The sequence below is a fragment of the Ochotona princeps genome, chromosome 5 (genome assembly GCF_030435755.1).
Source record: "Ochotona princeps isolate mOchPri1 chromosome 5, mOchPri1.hap1, whole genome shotgun sequence".
In the NCBI taxonomy this organism is placed as follows: Eukaryota; Metazoa; Chordata; class Mammalia; order Lagomorpha; family Ochotonidae; genus Ochotona; species Ochotona princeps.
In genome coordinates, this window is record NC_080836.1 from 34,558,591 (window position 1) to 34,572,656 (window position 14,066).

Below are 14,066 nucleotides of genomic sequence, written 5' to 3' on the forward strand. Positions count from 1 at the left end.
GTAGTGACACAGCACAGAATGTAGGTGGTGGTCACAGGAGACTGGGAATGGTGGTAACTCTACCCATTTCCAAAAGCCCTCACCACTGTTGTCATGGCTGGAGAACACTGGAGCTCCACTTTTCCTCCTGTCACCTCCCCCTGTACACTCAGTGATTGAAGTACTCCACGGAGCAGGCAGTGCACAGATCACCAGGGTCTCAACTGCTGTACACAAGGCTGCCCTTTGATCAGAGTTCTCCAGAGACAGTCCCATGAGATGCTTACGTCACTGGTGATGTCTCCCACGTAGCGGCAGTGCAGCACTTCGGGTGTGTACGGCAGGGAGATCATGTGGCCCTGCATCTTGAAGAAGTCTGATTTGTAGATGAGCTAGAGCAAAGCGCAGCAAGAACCAGAAGCACAGTTAGAGCCCAGGCGGTCTCATCCCTGCAACCCGCAGCCTCTCCTCGCTCATGTTCCTCACCTCACTGACAGCTTCCTGGGTCTTCTTGACCTGGCGAATTTCTGGAGTGTCAGGAGTGGTGTGAATCTTGTCTTTAAGCTTGTGGTACAGTTCTCGGTACAGTCTCTGCATTAGGGGAAAAGTCATTTCAGGAGTTTAGGGTAGGACTGACGAGCGCATGTATCAAATACTTCACACACAGAGCTGAAAAAGATTCTTGGAAATGATGGAGATAAAAAAGGAAAATGATAATCATTAATTTAGGCAGATAATTCTGATTAAGTCTTTCACTTTCTAATAGGTGGTTGCATAGTTGGATCGGATATACAAATAGCTGATGTTGAAAACCAGGGTCATGGATCATACCAAAACATTACCTTATCAAAGATTTCTGAAAACAAGTATCAAAAGAAGAAATTATTTCTTTAGAAGGAGTTTACTTCATAATAACTACGGAACTGAGTTTCTGAAAACACTTCAAATACAGAAAAAACACTGCTAAGAGTAGCGTATAAAAACGGTGATACAAAGGATACTCTTACTTTGTGTGGACATGTCCAGTTACGGCTGAAACACAGTTCCTACTCCACTTCACAATCATAGTCTTTGAAAATCAGTATATCCCCCCAGTGACATTCACAGTACCTCGCTGGTAACTTGGTTGACTCTCCGGACATTGACAAACGGCACATCATTGGGGCCGAGTGTATACCCATTTGCCTTCATGTGCTCATAAACTTCCTTGTACTTAAACTGAAAAAGCAAAGTCAGAATGACAATGATGATGTGTAAAGAGAACAGCAGTCCATTTCTCAACTAGAAAACAGATGTCACCTTCATTTGAAAATTGTTTTCCAAGCATTAAGAAAAGCCAGGGACATAGCATCTATCATTATTTTGGCCTTGAAAATTTTTGTTGGCTACTAAAGTCTTGTCCAAAAATGAATGAGATTCAATTCTCCTTAGGCGAAATCCATTTGTAGGGTGATATGTAAAATGCAAGAAAAAATCTGTATTTTTGACCCCAATATGACGAAAAAACTGGGAAATGCCAAGATAGAATAAGAAAATACTCTTTAAATGTTGAATGGTTTTCTGAACTGACTTTCACATGACACATTACATTGTTACATTGTTAAGATCTCTGATTGCTTTGGAAACACTAATGGGCCACAGGCTAGGGACTCTCTGCCCGGCCAGCAGAGTTGAATCCTAAGACCCTGAAGGGCAGCCTGGAAGTTGATTCTTCAGCCGATGGCTGCTTTACAAGAGTGGTCTGCAGGCCAGAGTCACAGGGATGACCACATTTCTCTAGGTCTTGTGCCTGGGGTAAACACATCAAGTCCCAATCCAATCTTTTAAAATATGAAGAAGGTTAATATCAGAGCCAACACTGAGGCAAGCTGCAGGCAGCGAGAGTATATGAAATTTCATTTCCAGGCAATGGTCTGGGATAGTTCAGATTACTTCTGTGCCAAGAATGTGGGCCCTGAGCCAGGTTACCCACGAACGTCCTATTTTATTCCACTGGCTTGCCTCCCAGCCACTGACTTGTAAAAGCAACTAACTTGGTAGCAGCCCACCCCCCCAAATGTGTGACTGGAAAGCGAGACAAAACTATTAGTTAACTGCTCTTCCTTCCCACTCCAATCTCGAACCCCAACCTTAGGAGGAGACCACTCACATAACTGCTCATGTAACGGATGTCTTTGTTGTGCTTGAAGTGAGGGGTATCTCCAGGAAGCCGATATCCAGTGGGCAGAGTACGAAGGCTGGTTTTATAAAGATTCTGCCGAAATGAGGAAAAGCAAGTAAAATGACATTTGGCCTCAATAATATCTGAGGTCCACAAATCATACACAACTCATGTTGGAGTTTTTAATTGGATGCTTAATATGCTTGTGCTCATTGAATTGATTCCAGGAAGAAATCAAATCAGGTCCAAATGTGCTGAACTACTGTTTTAGAAAAAGGGAACTATGCAAGAAATGTCACACTTCTATGCCAAGTTGATGGTGTGGTATCTAGCAAGAAAAGAGGAAATGCAGACAAGAAAGCAGCCAAGCACCACCTCTGTCATTAACTGCACCCACAGGTTATCCTCTGGCCATTAGCATTCCCAGAGGAGACATCTTCCTGTCTTGGCCTCAGACTATGAAGAAGCTGGGAGGCTATGAAGGAAAGCAGATTCGAACAGAGGGGAGGTAGGAAGAGCTCCAGCCTGTGATCTCCCATGCTCTGGCTCTCAACAGTAGAGCTAGGGATCAAGGACACTGCTAAAATATTAAAAACCAAAGTATCTCTAAATTCAAGATGGTAAATACCATGAAAAGTTGAGACCAAAGCAGTAGCCATGGGAACTATAACGGGGAGATTAAAATACATGGATGGGTTCAAGGTTCTTTCTCTTCAGAAACTCAACAGCAATTTTCAGCATTAGTTTCTACTGTACTTAGTAGCCGTTGGGGATGCTATGCCTTGCTTCTGTCACATTGATTTTTCTTGAAAGAAGAGAGTGTATCTGCCTCGTTCTTTGTAACTTGTAAATATTGCTTCAAAAATGCCTATGCATTATTTATTGGATTGCTTGATAGGAAGATCCTGTCTGTAAGAGGGAAGACTTTACAAGGTCAGGCCACAAGAGTGCCCAAGCTAAGGTGGCTTTTACAGGGGCCAAGGCCCTGGGCCTCTGCTGGACCCTCTTGAGTTTGTACTGCTCACCTCACTCTGGAGCTTGTATGCATGGAGGGCCCGGTCCAGATCCACAGTTTTTGTGGTTGGCGCCACTTTGCCTCTGACACTGTGCACATAGTCATAGTGGTAGACAGCCTGTGGGCAGACAGAAAGAGTGAAGCCATTTGGACCTTAGTGGCATTGTTAGAAGGAGGCCAATGGGAACCCAGACCCCTCTTTTGAAAATGGCAAAGAAGGCCTTCTTCCTTCTGCAAAGAGGACTGCATCTGATCTACCACTGCATCTTACCTAAGAGATCTGAGCCAGGGTGTGGCCCACTTATGCTGAAAAATAAGTGGAAGCAATGGGTCAGACATCAGAAGAGGCAGCACTAGCATTTCACTGATGGAAGTTCCAAAGTAACAGATCTCAACATTCTACCTCCCTGGTGAGACCTAATATTATGGGCCAATAGCATTAATTTTCCCCCCAAAAAACTGCCACTTGAGAACTGCCTGGGATGCAGTTCCACCTTGGCTTCCAATCCAGTTCCCTACTAACGCAGGAGTTGACAACCCAAGTATTTGGACCCCTGCCACTCACATGGGAAACCAGGAGGGAGTTTTAAGCTCCTGGCTCTTTTCAGGTCCACTCCCTGCTATTGAAGGCATTTCAAGAGTAAATCACTGGATGAAAACACACACACACACACACACACACACACACACACACACACGCGCTCTCTCTCCTGTCCCTCTACCTTTGAAACAAATTAAATTTTTTTTTCTAAAAATGAAAAACAGCATCTTGTCTGCGCTTTCTGCTCTGTGTCAGACAATGAAGTGAGTCTTTACATAGAACCACTTTCCACTTTTCACAGGAGGATGCTGAGGCCCACAGGGTTTAAGTGCTTTTCACAAGTTTCATGCATGTGAAGCCCAGTCATCATCACTGCCCACAGTAACACCCCTCAGGGACCACTCACGTCGCTTAACTGCTTCCCACTCTTGACAGCCTGCACATAGACTGGTGTATCTGTGACCAACTTGTAGTCATTCCTCGTTTTCTGTACATGAGCTTTGTACTTGATCTGCCAAAGCAAAGGAAACATGGCTGTACTGCATCATTCATTATACTCGATATTGTCGAATTTCAATGTTTGCCTCTGTCAGCACTTACTTAGCAGGTAAAGCTGTTTATGAATTTTTTTTTCAGAAGTACCTCATATTTAAATGGGGGCTTCTGGGGTCCAGCAGCGTGGCCTAGCGGCTAAAGTCCTCGCCTTGAAAGCCCCGGGATCCCATATGGGAGCCGGTTCTAATCCCGGCAGCTCCACTTCCCATCCAGCTCCCTGCTTGTGGCCTGGGAAAGCAGTCGAGGACGGCCCAAAGCTTTGGGACCCTGCACCCACGTGGGAGACCCGGAAGAGGTTCCAGGTTCCCGGCTTCGGATCGGCGCAGCACCGGCCCGTTGTGGCTCACTTGGGGAGTGAATCATCGGACGGAAGATCTTCCTCTCTGTCTCTCCTCCTCTCTGTATATCCGGCTTTCCAATAGTAATAATAAAATCTTTAAAAAAAATAAATGGGGGCTTCTAGAATTTTTTGGACATCTTGGTGATTGCTCTTCTTGGAAAGTTAAACTTTCTTACTAACATTTTCATTACAGTATTTATTTGCCTGGCAAATTCACTCCTTCCAATGAAACTCCCGTCTTTAGTGTCATAAACTCCCAACAAACAGAAATTTTCCAAGAAAATTATGTGCTCAGTAACATTTCCGTAACAGTCCAGAGTGGAGAGAGCAGCCAAGCATCCCTCCTTCATTGAGGATGATGACACAGCTGGACTGCACTGTTGAGCAGGAGAGTCACATGCCACCTGAGAAAAGACTACTCTCATCACAGTGCCTTTGCCCAGCTCTGCCATCCTCCACGCAACTTCACCCATAGCTGCTCTGTGACAATATCCCCATTTCACACATCTTTTGCTTGACTCCAGGCTGTGTAAAATGGAAAAAATACAACTAAACAAAGCAAAACAAGGCAAACTCACATCGTTGCGTAGGTCATAAGCATGTTTGGCATGGAGAATTTCAGGAGTGTCCCAGACATAGCAACCAATGCCTTTCAGCCAGTTGAGATCATCTTTATACACAATCTGGAAGATTTCAACAGTTGGAGGGAATCAGAAGGAAAAAAAATGACCATGACTTTAACACTAAGAATACAGACTCACTCTGGACCCAGGTGCCATTGCATAATAGAAAGCACAAGGTAATAAGCAAAATAAGATTGTGGCTGTAACAGAAATACCCCCATGTGGAGAATGCAGCCTTGGGATTGCTTCAGAATCAAATGAGGCCCAGGACACATAGGAAAGCAAGAGTGAAGAAGGCAGAGATGAAGCAGCAGGTGCGTCACGGGATGGGACAGAGGTGGGAGAACGGCATCACAACAGGCTTACATCGCTGATCTGGTCTGTGACTTTCCTGACGTGACTGTTGACTTGCAAGTCAGGGTGGCAGATCCACTCATGGAGGTGCAGGCGGTAATCAATCTCACTGACTTTCTTCTGAGAATCCTTGGCAGTCACCATCTCTACCATGTCAGGCACAATGTTGATTTTCATCTTGTTCTTTTCATAAACTGATCTATAGAGGCGCTGTGGGATTATAATTACATGTCAGGAAATTATGCTAACCAGTCATGGCTATACATGCCTTGCTAAGACACAGAAGAAGCCAAGGGGACCAAATGACAGTTAGGAATTGGGGGCAGGGTGGGGACAACACTTTCCATAGGTTAGTATCAAAGAGAATATTTTAAAAATCAACATCAACTGGAAAATGCTAAGTTTCTGGTCACATGCTCAGTCCCTGCCTCTTTTCACTGTTCTGATTTACAAAGCGTGGCTGTTTTAGTTGGTCTCCATGTGAAACAAAGTTTTGGGATTACTCACATCAATGTTAAGCTTCCCAACTCTGAGGCACCTAGCTGTGTTTGGGTCATCTTCAACACTTTTTGGTAAAGTATAGAGAGCTTTGAACTTTTCATATTCCTCCCGATATTTGATCTGTAAAGAAGAAAGGAAGAGCACAGCTTTAGAGAGCCCAATCGGCCCTCAGTGCCCACACAGGATTAGGTCCAGAATCTGCCCCCAACACCAAGATGTAAAATCTATCTTATATAAAATGGCACAGCATTTGCATATAATCTCCACAATTCTCCTGTACACTTTAAATCACTTCTTGATTACTTGAAATACCAAACATGAGTACAGTGTAAATGTTATGTAGTTCTATACCATACAGAAATGACACTAATAGCTATTGTGTCAAAATACCTATTTGAATACTAGTAATATAACAGTTACCATGATCAACTCAAGTTTAACGTTGTGCAATATTAAAATAATCTTTGTGACAATAACTTACTATCATAAGGGGAAAAAATCTGCTCAGGAATCTCTTTGCTTTTTGTAACTTGAAATTCCTTGAATTTCAGTTTCCATGAAGGTTTTTTTTTTTTTTTCCAAAATATCATTGTGGCCAACTTCTGGGACAGGGGAGAAACTTTTGCATTTGTTTTTGCTTTTTAAAAGATTTATTTAGAGCCTGACGTGGTAGCCTAGTGGCTAAAATCCTCGCCTTGCATGCCCAGGATCCCATACAGGTGCCAGTTCTAACCCCAGATGCTCTTTTCCTTTCCAGCTCCCTGCTTGTGGCCTGGGAAAGTAGTCAAGGATGGCCCAATGCCTTGGGACCCTGCACCCATGTGGGAAACTCAGAAGATCCTGGCTCCTGGCTTCAGGATGGCTCGGCTCCAGCCATTTCAGCCATTTGAGGAGTGAATCAACCAGTGGAATTCTGTCTCTCCTTCACTCTGGAAATCTAATTTTTCAATAAAAATAAGTAAATCTTTTAAAAATAGAAAATTTTTATTTATTTGAAGGGCTGAGCTAGAGAGAGAAGTGGTGAGACACAGAGAGAGGGAGGCAGGTTGAGGGTGGGAAGGAGGAGAGCTCTCTTTCATCCACCAGGTCACTCCCCAGTTGGCTGCAATGGCCAGAGTCAGGCCAGGCTGAAGCCAGGAGTCAGGAGCTTTATTCAAGTCTTCCATGTGGGTTCAGCAGCCCAAGCCCTTCAGCCATCTTTTGCCACTTTCCCAGAAGTATTAACAGGGTGCTCAACTGAAAGTGGAGCAGCCAAGACTCGAACCACCTGAACTGCTGTCATATGACTTAAATTCACTTTGCTATAGTGCTGACTCTCTGGGAAGAAATTTAATTCTTTGTTCATGTTGCCTTTTAATGAATGGTCCATAACCATATGAACCAGGGGACAAGACCAAGATGGGAAGCCTAAATCCAGCATATGAAGGAAAAATAACCATCCTCTTACAACCAGAGATCCACATCTCAGTGAAAACAGGGGAGATGGGAGGGCTTGGATCAGAATTCCAGGAAAGCTTTTCAATGACTGCAAACCAACCAAAATTTCCACCAGAATCTTCTAGAATAGAAAATTCCAGCTTTTTACATACAACATTTCTCAACTGCAAATCACACATTCTTCAAAGAAACGTTTTTAAAAATGAAAGTATACGTTTGGAATTCTTTTGAAGGATGCACCTCTGTATTCTCAACCTTGTTAAAAGCAGACGGCTTTAAATCCTGTCTCAACAACTAAGGAAAAAGCCTTTGCCAGGCTCTGTGAATCCTGTCCTCTAAACTCCTCTTTGTGAATGAAAACTTGGCTCTTTCAGGCTACTGTGTTTGCAGTCCTCCAAATATAATTGGGTCTAGGTAAAATTATTTACCACCATTTTTCCTTTAAGTAAACATCAAAATAATTATATTACCTAATGAGCTCTTTTTCTAAACTGGGAAACTTGATATCCATTAGAGATTTGTGAAGTTGGTGCACTGGGGGACTAACACCTCAAGGAGTAGAACAGAACTGAGATCATCAGAACGCATGGTCTAGTATAGCAGTAAGTGTTTGTTGGTGGGACATTTATGTCAGAAGGGATTTAGATAAATTCAGGGTTGTGTGTTGACTTTCTCACCATGGGCATGAAAAAACAAGGTTGAGAAATACTGATCTACAGTGTTACACAAACTGTTCACAATTAAGTAGGCTACAGCCTACTTAACTGAGACCATCAAAGCTGTAATGAAGGTACAGGGAATTTTACAAGAAAGGTTTACTGAAGTGATTAGGGTTAGAAGTCACAAGAATTTATCCTGTATTTAAACTGCTCATGTGACTTAAGATTTATACACAACAAAATTATATGTCCATTGCTACCAAAAGTACAGCCTTAAGAAGGCAGCATCCCAGGAGAATGCACATAATTTGGAGGCTATGATGCCTGCATTCCACGTTAGAGAGACTATGCTGGCTGTTTTGCTCTGGCTCTGGCTCGAACTTCCCACCAGTGCTGTCCCTGGGAGACAATCAGTCCTGGCCCATGTCAGTGCATTCCTGAGCATTGGAGACCTGTATTGCATTCCCAGTTCCTGATTCTGGCCTCAGGCTAGCCCCTGCTTTTGTGGGCAGTAAGGGAGTCAGCCAGCAGTTAAGCTTGTACATTTTCTCCTCTTTTCCCCTCAACTCCTCAAATTAGGAAGAAGGCAGGATTTCCAAAGATTTAATCAGTCTCCTATTTCATTGTTACAAAAATAACTACCCATTTCATCAATTTACTTGCAGATGGTATAACTGCATATCCATTGATTATTTTTACCCCAAACCCACATAATTCTGATGTGTGTTTTCTGTGTGGAGTGTTAGGACTCCCCTCTCTCCTCACCTCCCACACCAGGCACCTGCAGACAGGCAGCCTCAAGGGTCCCAGCTAGTTCTGTGTGGACTATGGGGCCAAGAGGGGGCATTGAGCATACAAATTCTGTGATCACCCAGCATCTGGAATGATTAGATGGTACCCAGAGGTAGTCCCAGGGGACACTTCTGGCAGCATAGGAATCAGCCTGAGAAGTTGTGGGGGTGGGGAGGAGCAGGAGAGGGCAAAGAGGGGAGCCAGCTGGGTTTGGACTCAACTCACGTGGCTGGCCAGGTGCTTCTGGTTCTTGGCATGCGTCAGGGACAAGGTGCTGGTTGGCAGGATGTAGCTGGTGGCTTTCACTTTGTTCCAGGCCTCCTTGTACAGGTTCTGGAAGGTTAGAAGGCTCATGAATATGAGAGAATACGTTCTGCTTAGCTCCCAGGAACAAGTGTTTCCTCTTTCCTTCCCAGCTACTCCCTACCATCTTCAAGTTCTCTCTTCAGCTCTGGACTTACATCCATGCAATGATTCTATGGGATAAAATAATAATTTGAAGATCTACGGATAAAAATATGGAAAATCCAATGGAAACAGGGTTCCTGTTCTTTTTCTGATAATCTCTGAAGGGGCAAAGGTGACTCAAATCCAAGAGACAAAACAAACAAAAAAAAAACCCTCAACTCACACTGCTGTACAGATCTTTCAGATTCTTGGTTCTGTCATAATCCACTGTTTCAAGAACTGTCGTGTATTTGTCCTTGATCTGATGGTAATTTTCTTTATATTTCACCTACCAACATATAAAAGAAGACCCTATGTTATTCACACCTGCTGTTGGAAACCATGCCAAGGCAGGAAAGTTCTACCCCAAAAGAGAAGCCCAAAAAGACGCACCTCGCTGGCGTTAATGCCACTTTGAAGAGCAGTCACGTAAAGCGGCGTATCGGTGACCAGGTTATAGTTTTGCAGGTTTTCTTTACCTGCAGCGGTGTATTGTAGCTGTGGAGAGAAACAAAGGTTACAAAAAAATGACCAAGTTCAGACCCGCCATCAGCTTTGTGCCATCTGAGAAGTGTCATTATTTCTAGGACTGTTTCAGTCCTAACCAAGAGGCTGTCAGTCCCTCACACTTTGTGTGGTTGCCAAAATGCATCATTGCTCTGGCCCAAGAGAGGAGTGTGGCTCTTCGCCAGGCGTCCTTCTTCCCTGTGTTGTTCTCCCACTTCCATCCACTACTCTCACTAGCAAGACCCACAAGAGAAGCTGGTCCTTTCAGCAAATTCAGCTTACCTGACTCTGGAGGTCATATGATTTCTTGGCATGGAGAATCTGGGGTGTATCCCACACGTAGCAGCCAATGCCTTTCAACCAGTTCAAATCATCTTTATACACATTCTGCAAGAAAGAAAAACAGTGAAAGGTGGCAGTATCCTGATTTTACAGTTGAACATTTTGATTCTTTCCTCTTAGCCCTTCACAGTCCTCAGTGCTCACAGACACAGGATGGGCTTCTTTCCAGCTAGAAGGTCTTAAAGTCCCTGCCTATGGAAGCTAAGGAGTCCTAGACATATGAAGTGTTTCACAAGTGTGTCATAATGGTGCACAGGGTATTCTTACAGCCTACAGTTGTAGTTCATGGCACTCTGTGGCGAAAGCAGCAGAGTTTGGGAACATAGGGACAATAGGAGCCTAGTGGACTCAGGCAGGGCTGGGTAAGCCTATAACCAGATCACACGGCAGAGAGGACAACATACATCACTGATGATCTCCTGGGCGTTTCGGGCATGTATCACATTAGGTTCTTCAGGAAGGGAAGTCCACTGGTGAAAGTAGTGTCGATACTCCAGGTCACTGAGGATGTACTGGCACCTTTTAGCCAATACGTGGTTCATCATATCATTGGGGATATGAACATTTGCTTTGGTATTCTCATAATCTCTTCTATAGTTCAACTGAACAAAAAAAAAGATGTTCAAAGATGAAAATTAGGAATGGAAATGCAAATTATGCAAATAAATGTTTTTTCAACCTTCTTCCCAAAATACATCTATTCTTCTAAAATAGGGGTTAAAAAATGATGCTTCACTATATTTTCTTAGTGTTAACATTTCCCGTAAGGGTCATCACTGAGTGTGACACTAGAGGACAGAAATGGAGAGAGGAGGCACACAGCCTTCAAGGGTCCCTAGGTTAGCAGACAGGGTGCAGAAAACCTGCAGAGTGAGTCTTTGCACCCCACTCTATTTCCCAGCTAATCTTGAACTAAAGAGCAATTTACAACTAGGCAAACACACTGCATGCTGAAGGTACATGAATCCCACACTAAAGCAAATGCTGGCTTACCACGCTCCTCATTTTTTGGAAATCCAGGCAGTGAACCACACCAGGGAACTCACTGATCTCTTTTCCAGCCAAATAATGACCTTTTTGCTTCTCATATGTTTCTTTGTATTTAAGCTGTGAAGTGGGTTCAACATTGAGAATTAATGGATTTCTCCCACTCTCCTGCTGCGCAACTCCTGTCCCCATGAACACCCCCAAACCTAAGAGAGGAAAAGGTTACACTGACCTCACTGTTCACCAGATCAGCATGCTTGGCTCCAACGATGGGAATGTAGCGCTCATCCAGGGTGTAACCATAGGCCTTGGTTCCCTCCCAGGCCCCTTTGTACAGTATCTAGAGCCAAGAAACATCGGTTAGTAAAAAGTTTGCCTTTGACTTCTTTCACATATCACTACAACAACCGGTAAAATCCAGGTATCCAAGTAAAACCTTTCTGCTCAAGGCAAGGCTGAAATTTTTCAAGCCCTTAGGATAACTACCCAAAACAGGGTAGCTATTTGGCTCAACAGAGGGAATTATATTTACAATTCTAGTGAAAATACAAGACATTTGGACACAGAGATAGCATCACCAGTGGTTGCTCCCCTTTGGGCATATGCATAATAATCATCTTCTTCCTCTGAATTTTGGAAAACAAGCGTTTGTTGGCTGGAGATACTTGTGTGTGATTGCTGAAGGAGAACCATTCTTCCTCCCTTTGCTCTTCACATATCTGTTCAGTGCTCTAAGTACCCAGAGCCTGTACAGCACCTATTACATCCTGCATCTACTTACTTATACACCTGTTCCTGCCACTGGCAGGAGCTCCTGGAGGCCTTGCCTCATTAAGCTTCACCTCTTCATGCCCCTACAGTGCCTGGCATATCACAGGGACTCAAAAAATGCTAACTAAATAAACACTACACACTTTGAATAGTATGCTACTTCCAATAAACTGAATGCAATGGATAGTATAGGTTGCCTTATCTGTTCAGGCATTCACAAAATCAGCAGGAATATTAAAACTGAAAAAGGCTTAAAATTAGGATTGAATTATTGCATGAAATAGAACTTACAGTGCTGTAGAGTTTTCCCATGTCTTTGGAGTGGGAGATGTGTGGAGTATCTGGAGAAAACGTGTACTTGCCCTTGGCTTTATTAAATGTTTCTTTGTATTTTACCTAAGGAATCAAAGCAAAATCAAACCTTTTGAATATTGAAGATGTATTTATGTTTTCTTAGGATCTATTTAGTGACACAATAATCAGTTTGCATTTAGAGATTAGAACTAGCCAATTTGTTGGATCTTGGTCAATTTTAGCAAACAGAATAATTTGAGCATGAAATATATATATGCATACACACATACATATATATAAATACACCATATACACATGTATATCTAAAGGTGGGTACAGATCACCTTCTAGTGAATTAAGACCTCTTCCTCCCAAAGATTTTGCTATGATTTCCCACCTCTGCTGTGTATTTCTTAGAAGGAATTATCTAAAATTAAGCTCATCTATTCAGTGATAGACATGAACTCCCCAGCATAGAAAAATGCAAACTTACATCGCTCTGGTTGACTGCATTAATCTTGGCCAGAACAATCTCAGGAGGATCCACGACACTTGTAAAGTTAGGGTAGTTGTCCAGAGCATCTTTCTTATATTTTACCTGCAAATAAATAGAGATGAGTGTGACAGGTCTTTCCCCATAGCATACCCATCCAAGCAGCTTAGAGAAGGAACCAACGTGGCATACCTGATTCACCATTTCCTGGTTCCTAGTAACCCGTACGTGATCCACAGAATCGAGAGGGATCCAGCCAATGCCTCGGAGCCACTCCAGGTCCGCTTTGTAGACATTCTGAGAACAGGAAGGGGAATATAATGGAGTAAATGACACACAGTTACGCACTGCAGATCCCAAACTTCTTTTTTCAGAAGTTTTTTTAAAAAGGATTTTGGCATAGTTCTTGTCTCATTCATCCAATTTATTTCATTATTTCACCTGACTCTTCAGCCTGTAATTGGGCAACAGACACTGTACTTGGTGCTTTGAGGAAATCAGTAAAGAGCAGAATAGGAGTGGAGAGAATTTATTCACTGACCGTGAAGCAGTTAAGTGCTGTGAGAGCAACATCACTCCATGCAGTGGAGTCAAGGCCATAAGAAAGGCTTTACCAAGTAGATTACAATTTTAGATGGACTTGGTACACTTAGTTATATATATCAGGTGCTATGTCTGGATTACGTAAAGAAACTCGCACAAATGCTTGTGCATTTACAGGCATGTGGGAGGCACCTCCTCTGGTCTGGCCAAGCCTGTTTCTGCTTACTCCTGTCCTAGCTCCTGAAGAGGAACTGTTAATTGGATTGAAGTTCCATGCCAGTTCTTCTGCTGGTGAGGTGGATGGCCAAGTCCAGCACCTAGGCGGCAGCAGCCTTCGACTTCCTGTTTCCATTTTGATGAAGAGCAGGAGACAGGTAAGCATGAGAACAACTAAGTCAAGTGTATTATGTTTCTGTTCTGCTCCTCCGGATGCCTCGAGGCAGGTAGAGACTTCAGCGGGAGGTGGCCTATGCCATGTTCTTTGTCCTAGTTTTATCCAGGCTTTGCATGAGGGATGCTGGGCCATTATTGCAGCTTAATCAGTAATTGGTTTCTGTTTTTTAATTTGACTTCTTGCCAAGTAATGCCTTCATAACTGCTTTGAGGAATGAGATGCTTAGCAAAGCAGGAATGAGGCATTCTTATGTCCTGGACTATTCTGTCATCTAACAATAAAATCCACAAGTCATTTTGACTCCCACTCAAGTCAGCTGACTTAAAACCAG

At 43.3% G+C, this 14,066-nt stretch overlaps 2 protein-coding genes across 2 annotated transcripts in view; one reads left to right on the plus strand and one right to left on the minus strand.

Annotated features, from left to right (window-relative positions):
- The window catches only part of RIF1 (replication timing regulatory factor 1), a 260,403-nt gene that overhangs the window by 118,890 nt on the left and 127,447 nt on the right, over positions 1-14,066 (plus strand). The window lies entirely within an intron of this gene.
- The window catches only part of NEB (nebulin), a 206,325-nt gene that overhangs the window by 49,002 nt on the left and 143,257 nt on the right, over positions 1-14,066 (minus strand). Inside the window, exons 95-113 of the mRNA XM_058664477.1 lie at positions 12,991-13,095; positions 12,799-12,903; positions 12,303-12,407; positions 11,473-11,580; positions 11,247-11,360; positions 10,658-10,855; positions 10,194-10,298; positions 9,798-9,902; positions 9,589-9,693; positions 9,183-9,290; positions 6,076-6,189; positions 5,581-5,778; positions 5,170-5,274; positions 4,103-4,207; positions 3,166-3,273; positions 2,129-2,233; positions 1,090-1,197; positions 466-570; positions 267-371 (exon numbers count right to left, since the gene is read on the minus strand). Coding sequence (XP_058520460.1) covers positions 267-371; positions 466-570; positions 1,090-1,197; positions 2,129-2,233; positions 3,166-3,273; positions 4,103-4,207; positions 5,170-5,274; positions 5,581-5,778; positions 6,076-6,189; positions 9,183-9,290; positions 9,589-9,693; positions 9,798-9,902; positions 10,194-10,298; positions 10,658-10,855; positions 11,247-11,360; positions 11,473-11,580; positions 12,303-12,407; positions 12,799-12,903; positions 12,991-13,095 — 2,211 coding nt within the window. The remainder of the gene's footprint in view (positions 1-266; positions 372-465; positions 571-1,089; positions 1,198-2,128; positions 2,234-3,165; positions 3,274-4,102; positions 4,208-5,169; positions 5,275-5,580; positions 5,779-6,075; positions 6,190-9,182; positions 9,291-9,588; positions 9,694-9,797; positions 9,903-10,193; positions 10,299-10,657; positions 10,856-11,246; positions 11,361-11,472; positions 11,581-12,302; positions 12,408-12,798; positions 12,904-12,990; positions 13,096-14,066) is intronic.